The sequence below is a fragment of the Chiloscyllium plagiosum genome, unplaced genomic scaffold, assembly GCF_037043375.1.
Source record: "Chiloscyllium plagiosum isolate Xiang-an unplaced genomic scaffold, Cpla_swu_hap1 HiC_scaffold_9, whole genome shotgun sequence".
NCBI classification, from domain to species: domain Eukaryota; kingdom Metazoa; phylum Chordata; class Chondrichthyes; order Orectolobiformes; family Hemiscylliidae; genus Chiloscyllium; species Chiloscyllium plagiosum.
Genome location: NW_028270147.1, coordinates 67,529,551 through 67,544,021, shown reverse-complemented (window position 1 = coordinate 67,544,021; position 14,471 = coordinate 67,529,551). Strand labels below are relative to the sequence as shown.

General features: G+C 37.8%; 2 protein-coding genes across 3 annotated transcripts in view; one reads left to right on the top strand and one right to left on the bottom strand.

The window, feature by feature from the left end:
• dhx9 (DEAH (Asp-Glu-Ala-His) box helicase 9) overlaps positions 1-6,655 on the top strand; it is a 73,398-nt gene extending 66,743 nt beyond the window's left edge. For both annotated transcript variants that reach the window (XM_043699530.2, XM_043699531.2), the window contains 3 exons: positions 2,998-3,113; positions 3,945-4,142; positions 5,939-6,655. In XM_043699530.2, coding sequence (XP_043555465.1) covers positions 2,998-3,113; positions 3,945-4,142; positions 5,939-6,323 — 699 coding nt within the window. In that variant the 3' untranslated portion in view covers positions 6,324-6,655. The remainder of the gene's footprint in view (positions 1-2,997; positions 3,114-3,944; positions 4,143-5,938) is intronic.
• Positions 6,656-12,087: 5,432 nt separating this feature from the next.
• Positions 12,088-14,471, bottom strand: part of LOC122554733 (testicular spindle-associated protein SHCBP1L-like) — a 73,993-nt gene continuing 71,609 nt past the window's right edge. Inside the window, exon 10 of the mRNA XM_043700111.2 lies at positions 12,088-12,333. Within this exon, the coding sequence (XP_043556046.1) occupies positions 12,088-12,333 (246 nt within the window). The remainder of the gene's footprint in view (positions 12,334-14,471) is intronic.

Here is a 14,471-nt window from a genome sequence, read left to right as displayed (position 1 = left end):
TGTTCAGGGCAACTCAAATAACTAGTCAAAATGTGTGGCACTGAAAAAGCACAGCAGGTCAGGCAGCATCCAAGGAGCAGGAGAATCGATGTTTCAGGCATAAGCTCTTCATCAGTAACTCAAATAACTATCCTACTTCGGATATCTTTACTCGCAGATCATAGATTACCATTTAATGTTTCTGCTACTGTTCTTCTAATTCCTTCTGCAAATTCTTTGAAACCACTCAAATACATAGTAGAATATGTGAACAATTTTTATGGTTATTCTATCCTTTCGCCCCACACTGTATTTTATAGCAAAGAACTGTTATTCAGGAGTATAAATTAATGTGTCTAACCTGAGATTGTGCAGTCTCTGCTTTCAGAATAATTTATTGCCTTTAAGAAGACCAGCACAGTTGTATGGTAAAATTGGTTGTGTCCTTTGATCACAATAGTTGGCTGACTTGCCCTTTCAATTTAATGTGCAAATATTGCGTTGTACAGTTACAGTTGAACTGTCAAGTTTGATGGTTTTCAACTGTGTGAAAGTGAGAACTGCAAATGCTGGAGATTAGAGTAGAGAGTGTAGTGCTGGAAAAACATAGCTCAGGAAGCATCCAAGGAGCAGAAGAATCAACATTTTGGCAAAAGCCTTTCATCAGGAATGAGGCTATGAGTGGAGGGGGTGGGGCTGGTGGTAAGGTAGCTGAGAGTGCAATAGGCAGGTGGAGGTGGGGGTAATGAAATAGGTCAGAGAGGAGGGTGGAGCTGATAGATGGGAAGGAAGATGGACAGGTAGGACACGTCATGGAGGCGGTGCCACGTTGGAAGTTTGGAACTGGGGTAAGGTTAGGGGAGGGGAAATGAGGAAACTGGTGAAATCCACCAGTCAGAGGGTCCCGAAGTGGAAGATGATGCATTCTTTCACCTGGCATTGGGTGGTTAGGGAGTGGTGATGGAGGAGGCCCAGGACCTGCATGTCCTTGGTGGAGTGGGAGGGGGAGTTGAAGTGTTACACCGGCACCATTTTCCACCTTTTCCTCTGCTACATTGATGACTGCATCAGCGCCACCTCGTCTCCCATAAGGAGGTTGTACAGTACATCAACTTCACCAGCTCATTCCACCCTGACCTTAAGTTCACCTGGACAATCTCCAATACCTCCCTCCCCTTCCTGGACCTCTCCAGCTCCATCAATGGTGACTGACTCAACGCTGACATTTTCTACAAACCCACCAACTCCCACAGCTACCTGGACTACATCTCCTCCCAAAAACGCTATCCTTTATTCCCAGTTCTTCTGCCTCCTCTGCATCTGCTCTCAGAAGGACCAGTCCCATCACAGGACAGACCGAAAGGCAGCCTTCTTTAAAGACCACAATTTCCCCTCCCATGTGGTTGATTATGCCCTCCACAGTACATTTCATGCACTTTCTGCACCTCCGCCCTCAAACCGCACCCCTCCAACTGCATCAAGAACAGAACCCCCCTCCCCGGTCCTCACCACCACCCCACCAACCTCCGTATGCATCGCATCATCCTCCACTATTTCTGCTATCGCCCAACTCAGCACCGCCCTCATGATCTGTCCTACCTGTCCATCTTCCTTCTCACCTATCTGCTCCACCCTCCTCTCTGACCTATCACCATTACCCCACCTCCATCCTCCTATCACACTCTCAGCTACCTTACCCCAGCAAGACCTTCCCCCACCCCCTCCTCTCAATTTATCTCACCACCTCCTCTGCTCACAGCCTCATTCCTGATGAAGGGCTTTTGCCCAAAAAGTCAGCTCTCCTGCTCCTTAGATACTGTCTGACTTGCTGTGCTTTTCCAGCACCACACACTCGGCTTTGATGGTTTTCAAATTGATTTAAAATCAGTCATCTATGTTCTTCCGTTTGGGGAATAGAATGCAAGAGATTTGTAACTGAGCCATACATAATAGATGGGTCCCCTGTCTGGAGCACTAACTCAATTGTACCATCCTAACTCTCCACCAAACTGTGATTGCATCAAAGCATGGTGTAAATTTCAGGCTAAATGTTACTGTTTGTCACTAAGGAATGGACTAGGAAGGACCCCTAAGCCACTCTTTAAAGAAAGTTGCCATTTAAAATCTCAGAAGTTTTATAGCAGAGAAGGATGCCATTTGGCCCATCGTGACTACACGAGGCTTTCCAAATGAGCCTCATGACATAATGCCTTTCCCTTATCCCTTTGAGCATTGTGTCTATTTAAATAATCATTAAATCCTCTCTTGTCACAATTGAAACTGCCCCCACCACACTTCAGTCAATACCTGAGTCACCTGTGTGAAAAAGATTTTTTCCCACATCACGTTTACTTATTTTGCATATCACCTTAACTTTGTTTTCTCTCATTCTTGCTCCTTTTCTGAGTAGGAACTGTTTCTCCATATTTGTATATCCTGCTCCCTCATGATTTTGGAAGTTCTCGTCTTAGCCTACTGTCCCATTTTCTCCAATTGGTACTATTAACTGAAGTCTTTCTTCACTAGAGAGACCATTTTTGTTAATCTCTTCTGCAGGTTCTCTAATGCGTTCATATCCTTCCTCTACAGCATGAACTGTATGCAGCTCTTCAACTGACAAATGTTGTATGTGACAGTTCAGTATGACTTCTTGCTCTTGTAAAGCCAGGATACTGTATGGTTTATTAACTGATATCTCCACCTTCAAAGGTGTTCAAGTACACCCTCTTTAGAATTGTAACTATTATTTTGTATTATCTGTTCATGTTCTTTCTACTAAAATGTATCAGCACTCTATTCTGTGTTGATCTTCATCTGCAACCTATCCACTCACTCCGCCAACTTACCTGTCTCCTCGTCACCATTTACAATGCTTCCAAGTTTTGTATCATCAACTTTGCAACCTAATCTTTTCTTAAATTTAGCAGATTTGCTACTGAAATTGTGATTTTGCTTTTGAAGGAAGGATTGCAAAAGATCATCCACTTGACCATTTACTGAAATAGTGTTTCTCCTCAGATACGAACTCGAGCTGTGTCTGCAAAGGCAATGACATTGGTTAGTCCACTCCAATTGCTCTTCTATGGTTCAAAGAAGGTGACTTCAAATGGAGACATTATTCTGATGGATGACTGGTAAGTTTAAAGTTTCAACATCCTTTTACTTAGTTTCTGTTGAATACTGATGTCCAGTTATATTTGATGCTTCAAAGTAATTTTAATCTGTCACTTATACGTGATTGTGATGGACTCAAGTCTGATCATGATGAATAACATTTGTGATAATTCAACAAAATTAAGATATTTGGTTGTGATAAATAATAATGTAGTACTGTACTACATGATCACTGATTTGATTGTAAATCTGTGATAGAGCACATTCAGGGATTTGTGATGAAGCCAGTGTGCTTTTCTCATCCCTTTGGAACATATGTATTCCAGAAAAGTGATATTGAATTTGTTATTTCCGATATTTGTTATTTCCACTGTGTTTGACTTAAAACTACAACTACAGCTGGTAAAGACCATGTAACCTGCTTCCACAACCTTATAATTCAATTCTGTATTCAACTGTATATGCAGAAATGCTGTAAATAATTCAGTTCTTCCTGGAATTTAGTGATGGTAATTTTTACCAAGTATGCAGTAGAGTTTTCACCTTATTGGTGAAACATCTGAAGATGAAATTTTAATTTTGTCAATTATGACCTTGCATAATGTGGCTCATTAATTTTATTCTCACAAAAATGCTCTTTGTAATTTAGCCATCTTAGAAGAAACTATCAAGAATTGATTTTTATTGTGCAGTTTGAAGTGTTCTGTAACCATAATTGTTTTCATTGATCGGAGAAAACATATTTGTTGCTACATAGCTTAGTTCTGATTTGTTCTCAAATAACTTGGCGAGGCAACAAATCGGTTTGAAATTGCTCATGTTGAGCGCTAAATATCATTTATGCATTTTAGGATAAAGTTGAAGATGCCTCACTATACAGCAGCTGCAGTTGTCGCTTTGCGTGCAGGAATGGAGGCACTGGTTGTTGAAGTTGCTAAGGATCCAGAATTCATCCGACAATTGGATCCTACACATGAGCGATTGTTGAAAGTAATCCGGCAGATTTCAAAACCTGGGGCAGCAGGCATTAATCTTATGGCAAATTCAAGGTGAATAGCACTTTTGATTTTATACTATAATGAGGTCAATTCATGTCATAATTTAGCAGCAGAGACTTCACACTGTTATCAGAATGATTCACATGCATCAGCTATCATACCTTGTGTGAGGCTTTGGCAAATTTTGCAAGCATCCTTATTTATTCATTACATTATATTTTCAGCTGAGTCACCAAACTTGTGCTTTTGAGAAAGATGAGTATCAGAGGCAAATGTTATACACTCCCCACATGAAAACAACACTTAAGGTGATACAGTTATTGAAAAGCGTCTTTCACAGGCTGTAAATGGAAGTAGCTGAGCCATTGGCAGTACTTGCTGTCTAAAACTTCAGTGAGAGCCGTAGTTTTTCAGTGTGAAGGTTTTGAAATTATTGAGCGTGGAAAGTAGTCAAGCAGCTAATGTATATATTGAGGGAAATAAGTTAGAGTGAATAAGAAGAATAGGTAAATTTTGAGATTTCTCATGTCTGGCAATTGCCAGTGAAAAGGTTGAGAAGTAAATGGGTGAAGTACGATTTCTGAAGAGTGGAGGAAGGGACAGCTGTACAGGAAAGACTCCTTCCATAGCAAAGGGATGACTGCATTGGAGAAAGAAACTATTAACAGTTAAACTGAAGGTACTGATGCCGCAGGTCAAAATGTCTTGGAAATAGTGATGGAGTATAAATAGGCACTATGGGTAAGAGTCTGCCTCAGCTGTGAAGGTAACTGATAACTTCAAACTGAATTTGAAGATCACCTGTTATTTGTTACACTTTCTATGTCTGACAAACAGTATGATCTTCCCTTGTTTATGAGGAACCACAGTAACTGATAGTTCAAATAATAAAAACAAAATATTGTCAATGTTGGAAATTAAAATAACAACAAAACATGCTAGAAAAGTTCAGCAATCCTGGCAGCATCAGTGGAGACAGTCAGAATCATAGAGATGTACAGCATAGGAAAACGCCGTTAAACCCATTGAGTCTGCTCTGGGCAAAACCAATACCTAATTATTCTGTTCAGTATTCTGCTCTGTTCTGTGTTCTGTTCCCAGTTCTCGGTTTGGTTCTTTGTTCTAATTGTTTTAATAGTTCTAATCCCAGAGAAACAGTTAATTGTTTGACTCCGTTAGTACTGTTCTTCAGAACTGAAAGGAGCTAGAAAATAAGTGTTTTTATGCTGTTGACAGAGGGAAAGGAAGAGCAAGTGGAATAAGTTAAGATGTTCAGAGCAAAAGAGGTCATACTCTGAAGTTGAGGACCTCTGGTGTATGACCTCTGACCTCCATTTTCCATCTTCCCACACCACCACCACAACTGTCCCCTGTCTGTACCTGTTTCTGTCTTGTTAACTTTGCTTTTAGCAGAGCAGAATCATTTTTCATGAGTACTTTAAGCACACTTTTGTTTTGCTTGCTAATAATTCATATTTATTAGAGGAAGTCACAATCAATGTGTTCATTTTGTTTATTTGGTGAAAATTAATTTGTGGAAAACTTACTTTGAAAACGAGGAAATAAGAGCTAACCTCTTATTCTGTATTTTGTATTCTGACTTTGACTTTAATGAAGACATTGTAATTTCAATTTACTCTTGTCAGCCTCATGATATGCATTTAAGGCTGTGTTTTTACACTAACCGTTGGATTGAATCTTCACGTTTTTTAGACTAGAAAATAATTTAAGTCCATAGGATGAATTACTAGTAGATCAGTTCATTTTCAATACAAGCTATATTTTATAAGGTTACTTTTTAACATGTTAAATACATAACATTTATTAATCTTGATTTTTTTTTACAGATTTGGTGATGGTCCTCGTCCTCCAAAAATGGCACGTTATGACAACCAAGGTTTTGGTGGAAGAGGGAGTGGTCGTGGATCTAGTTACAGGGGAGGAGGTGGTTACGGAAGAGGCAATGGCTATGGGGGCTCACGTGGTAGCTTCAATTCCAGATACTATGATGGGGGAAGAGGTGGTAGTGGAGGAAGCTACCAAGGTGGTGGATATCGCAACTACCAAAGTGGAGGTCGTGGTGGTGGAGGTTATGGGGGTTACCAAAGTGGTGGTGGTGGGTATGGGGGCTATCAAAGTGGTGGAGGAAATGGAGGATACAGTGGCTACCAGAGTGGCAGTGGTGGTGGAGGATATGGAGGAGGATATGGTGATCGTAGAGGTGGCTACTAGAGAGGTGCAGAACATCAAATGTTGCATTTGTGCACTGTTTATATGTATTGATAATAGTTTTGTATTTAATTATTTTCAGAATAGAAACAGTGCATGCGCATTGCAAATGTTGTAATCAATTTGTCAGTTCTTTTTATGCAAATATTTTCTTTACTTGGTGTATACTTAAGTGTAAATTTAGAATAAGGAAATGTACTTGTGACACATTTTAAATGGCAGTTTAGAATCCCCAGGAATATTAAAGTTTACTTAACAAATTAGTAGTTTTGAATGGCCATATGATTTTCATTTTATTTGAGACAAGGAATAAAAGGGCTGTTGGTAAATGAAAACATTTTGTATTTGCTTTTTATTGCAATTTTAAATATAGACTGAAATGGGGTAGCCTCAAGTAAAAAAAAAAATTGTTCTGACTTGAACTGATATATTCAGGACTAAGACAGACAAAATTGAATGGACAACTTTGAAAGCAAACCCCTTCCGTGTCAGTCTGCTTGAGATCTGTTTGAAGAAGCCATCTTAATTTTTTTTAGTACATTGCTACAAAGGGAATGGTAGTTGAAATTTTCCTTAGTACTACTAAGGTTAATGACTTCACTTATGAAGAATCCTCCACAAATAGTTTAGAGGGAATGTTACTTACCTTCATTTCAACCAAAATCTTATCACAATGCACCTTGACTATTCCTCCGCAACCGTTGAAGCAGTTTATTCATTCATATTGTTACGACACTGGGTAATCCCCTCTGTTAATTTAAACCTGACCGGCAGAGAAGCTCCTCTTGCACTGTAATGTTAAATTTTGAGAGGGAAAGAACTGTCCCAGAGGTCACTCTTTCAAGTAAAAAATAACAATTTTATTACTTTAAGTCCAAAAGCGAACATTAAACAACTATTTACAACTCCTTTCTCTTAAACCTATCTTTTACCTCCCACTCTACAATACTGGTCCAATTTTTTTAAAAACCCCGATTAAGATTTACAAAACAAAAATCACGTTTCAAAACCAGTCAGCTTTGTCGATTCTCCTTTGTAGATTTTCCTCTGTACATTTTTGTCTGGGTCAGCTTCAGTGTTCTGCACAAATTTGTTATGGACAGGTACCTTTCCGAGAGCTCTTTGGCGAGCAGTCTATACTTGTTCGTGTTCTTGGCAGTTCTTCCCCTAACTGTTCAAAATGTCCGGTTTTATACCCCAAAGCATCGGATCATTTCATTGGTTTGATGTCATCGAACATTAAATTCAAATTCAGTTGGATTTTAGTATCTGGGGCATACTTTAAACTGGCCGAATTTGAATGCCTGTTCCATGGCTATACAACTCCAGCTATTTGTTTCAATCTTGTGTTACATTTTTACCTTTTTCAGCACTCTGTACTTTTGGTCAGTCCTTGTTAGCTTTCTCTCTCTCAAAGGTACAGTACGCACCTACACCTTCACAACAATATATGTCATTGCACTTTTTGGGACCATATTGTGCATGTATTTGCTGATGTATGTCTTTACATCAATGATTATAGTTCAAAAATAGTTTGTTAGCTTGAAACATTTTGGGATATCCACAGATATGAAAGACTTTCTAACATGAAGCAATTTGCTGAAGCTGTAAATTATAAAGATTTATGGATTATGGACAAATATGACATGAATTAAGCAGTAGTTTATATTGTAGATTATTCCAGTATTTAGATATATCAGGGCACTTCCTGCATCTACATCCAACCAACTGGCCAAGAGCAAAATATCTCTGGACTTTCCAGTCCAACCTATGATGACTAATTAGTGCTGAAATGCTAATGGTTAATATGCAAGTCACAACAGCTACAGACTTATTTGATACTTCCAATCCGACAAACCTAATTATTCATAAGTGATCTGCCTGAGACTAGGACAGTACCTTTAACCACTGTATTATCCTCTAATTATACATTCTATATGGCTCGCCTCTAGCAATTTTGCCCTGCTTACTTGTGACCTTTCATTGCAGTGAAGTTTCATGGACATCTGATGCCTTTCAGGTATTTAAGTTGTGATCATGTGAAAATATGGCATTTCTGTAGAACTTAATATCCTATCCCAGTATTATGATTCTGGCTGACGATAATACTAGGCAAGGTAGATCTCAGCTCAATAGACCCATTATCTCTTATTGTTTGCCTTGGAGATTAGTTACTATGCAAGAGTAAAGTCACCATAGTCCTAGAGGACCATTCTATCATTGGAAACGACTGGTAGTGAGTTTAGCTGAGTGGACAAAAACTTAACAAATGGAATATAATGTGGAAAAGTGTGATGTTATGTACTTTGGCAGGAGGAATAAAAGAGCTAAATATTTAAATGTAGAGTAAATGTAAATGCAGAAAGCAGGAGAAGTGGGGCTTTTGGGAATCCTTGTGCATGTCATAAAAAAACTAGCATAAAGTTCAGCAGCTAAAGGGAAGGGAGACAAAGGAAGCAGTGGTTTGTATTGTAGGCCACTGTATGATTATAGCCATATCAGGGCATTTTTTCTTTTAAATGATTCCAAACTTTACTGCAAGAATTCTAAAGACATTTTGGAGCAATTGAATTTGAGCAGATTTAAAATAAAAGGGGATGTTGTAAAATGGCCTTATAGTGAATAGAAAGCCTTTTTTTTTCAGGACACTCAATCTTGTGTCCGGTGAAATTGTTAGAATAATAATTCAAATTATTTTTGGAGACTTGTTTCTTAGCCTCACTAAGTTAGTTCATTTGAAATGTGAAGTCTTCCCAAAAGTTTCCAAGTCAATGGAAAATACTGCCATGTGAAAAATTACAAAATAGAGCACTTGAACTCGAGGATATTGAATATTCTATCACAATAATTGTCATACATTCTTACAAAATTAAGACAAAGTATTTTTTATGAACTAATTATTTTATTTACATGAGATAAATGAACAAACTATAGGCAATATAGTGCAGTATAGCACAGTATTGGCTCTTGGTCAAAGAAGTATTAAAAATACAACTCACTTTTGTTCTAACGATTAGTCATAAAATTGCTTGGACTATAATTCCAGTACTTAAGGTAGCATCAAATTAACACTGCTTTCCAGCTTTTTCCCTGCTTTTCTATTACATAACATGTGGATTGTATTGTTTCTGTCTTTGTTTAGACACACACTAATCTCAAAAGTGTGGTACAGAATGAATAACTATAATGATTTCTCCTTGACTATGCTGGCTTTTCCAGACACAGCATTATGGATATGATACAGGAGGCACTTTGGATTTAAATAATTTCATCAAGGCAACTGAGATAAACCTACAATTGGAAATTATTCTTTACTATGAAGAGAAATACTTTAATAAAATTGGAGACCGAAGCATTTAAGACTCTTAAAATGCCATTAGCTGCTGCACTGTCTGACCTATTTGCATTGTATGTGGAACTGGAATAATGCAATTAGGTATTGCATGATTTGCATTATTCTTATGGCTATTTAATGCCTTAAGTGGATATGTCTTCCAAGTTGTGAAAATAACATGTACAGTAAATCTTCACTAAGAATACAGATCTTAAGGGTCGCAGATAAAAATAAAAAGTTTTCTATTTAAGTCAACAAGCCCCCTGAGTAATGTTCTCCCAGAATCAGAATATGAACATACCTTTGCAGTGAAACAAAGGAAGATTTCCTAAGGTATGAGAAGCGCAACTTTATAAAACACTATCATCAGATAATTTTCTTTGTAGGATGATGCCAACATTGTTTCTGAATATGGAGGCTTGGTTTAACATTGTCAAAAAATAGATTTTTTTTACAGTAAACAACATGCAATACCTGCAGTTCCTTTAATGTAAAGAAAGACTCAAAATGCTTCAAATGTATTCAAAGAAAATGACTACTAAAGCAGGAAGTTGAAAGTTAGGGTGGTAGCCAAAGACTAAAGAAGCAGTGAGGTTAAGGGAGGGAATTCCCTTACAGAATAAAACCCAAGCCTCTGATAGAATGAAGTTGCCAATGAAGGGGTGACATGTTAGTGTGGAGGTGGTGGTTATAAAAGGCAAGAGTTAGAATAAAACTATTCTCTGGGAAGACTGGCAGAAAAGGGATGCAATGGACTAGAACTTCAAAATTACTGCAATGGGGGACCACAAGTCAATGTGGATCTGAAAGGAATGGGATAAGAAATGTGTGAAATTAAACGTGGAACAGGATGAACACAGTTTTGCATAATTTGAGTAGAGAATGGAGACCACCAAGAACATGGAGCCATCAGGAGTGGCAGTAGTGAAGCTCTGTAGCAAGCATTTTTTTGTGCAATATGACATTGGAGGTAGCCATGACTTCTGAAACTGAGACCTTATTGGAGGGAAAATGTTTTATTGATACCTCTTCTTGATTATCTAACTTGACCTAAGCTAAGTGGATGCAGTTTTTATTATACAATTTAGGTTACATCAAGCTTCTTACCTTGTTTTTGCTTTGGGCAAGTGGATGATGAAAGACCTCTCGAGACTGCATCATTTTCCAAAACTGGCATTTTTAAGAATATAGTATGTGTGTCATTGTAATAATAGCTCCTCGTTTGATGGGTATTGGGTGTATCTGTGTTTGCACTACTTGGCCAATTTGGTGGAAACCACAAGCCTGTCTTTACCAGAAAGAAGGAGAATGAGAGAAATTGTGGCCAATAAATTGGTTGAGACTATAGAAGTGCTATGACAAATATGACACTTTCTTTAATTTAGTATCCATTTTCTTGTAGTTCAACTCAGTTTTACTTGGTGTATCAGTAATGATGGAACATAAATGATATTCTGTAGATCCAAGGGTCATTTTGCTAGTGGTCAATGTGTTCTTGGTTCGTACTTTTACATCTGAAAACAGATGTAATTCGATTTGAAATCAGTAAATCTGATCCTCCTTTCTTTTATTTCAAAGTTGAAGGCTTATAGAATTTAAGTCAATCTGCACAAACTTTGCAATTCTGCACAGGAGTTTACACCCACATACTTGTACTGACTGCTCATAATGTAGTATCTGCAGACATGCATCTGATTGTGAAATTGTACATCATTTACTTAAGCATATACTGTATTGCACTTTTAAATACATAGCTGTATATTGAAGTGAAAATATATTATTTCATATGTATGAGTATACTCAGATGTTAGACTTCAAAAAATTTTATTGTATGTTTCAGGGACTCATTTATAATGTCAGTTTTATGTTCAGAATTTAGTTTGCGTTCTTAGGATAAATTTCCTCATGGCACTTTACGATTGCTTTTCTTCAAATCAGTTGCAATCCATAATACTGAGAATTTTGAATATTCTATGTCATTTAGTTTGTCAAAAACTTACAAAATGCTTAGATTTTCTGTAGTTTTGTTAAATACAGAAAATTCAACAAGGTTGTGGAAAATTTATGATCTTGAAACGTTCCAATTTTTTAATCATTGTTTAAATGTAGATTCCTATCGGTGCTGGTAGCAAATTTCTGTATTTTCATGTAAGTTTGAAGCCCAGCTATAATGCACATTAATGAAGACCACCATTATTACCCAACAAATTGACAGAAGGTAGTTTAAATAGTGTACTATACAGGTAACTTTGCTCTTTTTGATTTATTGTCTGTATTTCCATCTCACTGTATTATCTTAAACATCAGTATTTTTATTAAAATTAAAAAATTCAAACAAACATTTCTAAACAGATAATTATATACCTGTTTTTGATTGAACACAAATGTTAAACAGAGTTTCTAACTCTGCAATGTTTTTCCACATCAGAGTAATTAACAAACAATGACGCCAATTTCTCCCATTGAATTGTTTTCGAACTTGTTGTTGTTCATTTCAAGGCTCATGTTCTGCATTGCCTTGACAAGATCATCTCTCTTGTCACCTCCTGCAGCACATTCCAGCACCTCCTCATCTACTTCATGGCAATGTCTGTCATCAGGCTGGATTATGGTAACACCGTAGCCATTATTGGAATGAACATAATTGTTATGAAGTTTCAGTTTTGGTGGTGGAAGAACCTAAAAAAAGGTGGTATTCATATAATGAATTATTAGCCATAAGTCAACATTCCCTTCAGTTACAATCTTGTTTTGATCTAAGAATTTAAATAGGAATACATTATACAGGCGGTGTTCTAATCTGAACCTTACCTGCTAAGAACACACCTCAAAAACAGTTTTCATTTATATAGCCACCATGTTACCTAAGGAGGTATTAGGACGGATGATAGAACATAGAACAGTACAGCACAGAACAGGCACTTCAGCCCACGATATTGTGCCGACCACTGATCCTCATGTACGCACCCTCAAATTTCTGTGACCATATGCATGTCCAGGAGTCTCTCAAATGTCCTCAATGACCCTGCCTCCACAACTGCGGCTGGCAATGCATTCCATGCTTTCAACTCTGTGTAAAGAACCCGCCTCTGACATCCCCTCTATACTTTCCTCCAACCAGCTTAAAACTATGACCCCTCGTGTTAGTCATTTCTGCCCTGGGAAATAGTCTCTGGCTATCGACTCTATCTATGCCTCTCATTATCTTGTCTGCCTCAATTAGGTCCCCTCTTCTCCTTTTCTCCAATGAAAAAAGTCCGAGCTCATTCAACCTCTCCTCTTAAGATAAGCTCTCCAGTCCAGGCAGCATCCTGGTAATGTTTTAGGAATTTTAAATCTTAGGATTTGCCACTACAGGGATAGCCTTCAATGTTTCAGTGATTAAAATTGGAGCTATACAAGAAGAATTTCAGAGACGGGAGGATGTAACAGTGATAGAAAAGCCATGAGATAGTGAAAACAGGAAGAGAATTTTTAAAATACAGGTACTGCCAAAAAAGGAGCCATTTGTCACTGGGGACTTGGAGTGTTAAAGGACCTTAGTGCAAGTTAATACATTAGGATTTTGGGTGAGCTTGAGTTTATGTAAATAGAACAAGAAATTTAAAAAAAACATCAATAGGCTATTGGTCCCCTGGAGCTAATTCCACCCTTTGATAACAGCATGGTTGATCTTCTATCTTCTTCATATCTTTCTCCTCTATTCCCAAATCCCTGGCTTGCATACACACAGAATTTGAGAATCCATTGAGACTTATAAACACCCTCACTCATGGAGCAAAGACATTTCTACTCAACTTAGTCCCAGAATAAGGGTGCTAGTCATTTATAAGACTATGATGCATAGTTCTTGATTCCACTGCAAAGGGAAACATTCTGTCAGTGCCTACTCTCTTGAACCCCTTAGGAATTTTACACATTTCACTCATCTCTTTTTTATATTAAGATAAAAAATGGAAGAGCACTGAAATAATACCAAGAGGTAATAAGGATAATAAATTCGGTAAGGCAATGCAACAAGTTTTTACTCATTCAAGGGGCTGATAAAGTCACTTTCAAAAAAGAATGAAGTTCGCATATTTAATATAAATTCCAAATCAAATGTTCCAGTATGAAGGAAACAATGTACTGAGCAAAAATCAAAACAATAAATGTTCATTTTTCAAAATAGTGAGGGATTAATAAGGATGAACATAAAACCTATCAACAAGAGCCAAGTGATTAAACTTTTATTGCCACTTTTTTCAGAAGTGACGCGAGACAGACAAGTACTGGTCACTGGGAAAGGCCTAGATTAACAAATGGGTTTAATTAACACCTGAAACAAAAACAGCATTGGAGAGATGTAGTATGTCTGGCAGCATCTGTTGAAACAAAAGCAAAGTTAATGTTTCAAGGATAGTGACTCTTTAACTGAACCTGTGTTCACCTCTGCAACACATACCAAGTTGGCCTTGGCAGAATTCCTGCAAGAGTGGGAGTAAGAAGCATACTTACTTTCAACCTAAGCTTTCCTCATCTAGTCCGGTGTGCGGACCAGTTTTTGGGGAGGAAGGAAGGATGTCTGTCTAGTTCACTTGCAGTCTCTCTCCCTCATGTAAACTTCCCTTGTTTCTCATGGAACTCTCTCTCTCTCTCTCTCTCACTTCCTCCCTTACTCTGTTTCTCTTCTTCACACACCTCTGTCCTGCTCTCTCTTTGCCATTCCCTCTCTCTTTCTCAGATACATTCTGTTTCACTCATTCAGTGACACTTGGCCTGTAATCAAAATGATTCACCACTTTGATTACAGTTCTTTAGACGGGTGGTACCTGTGT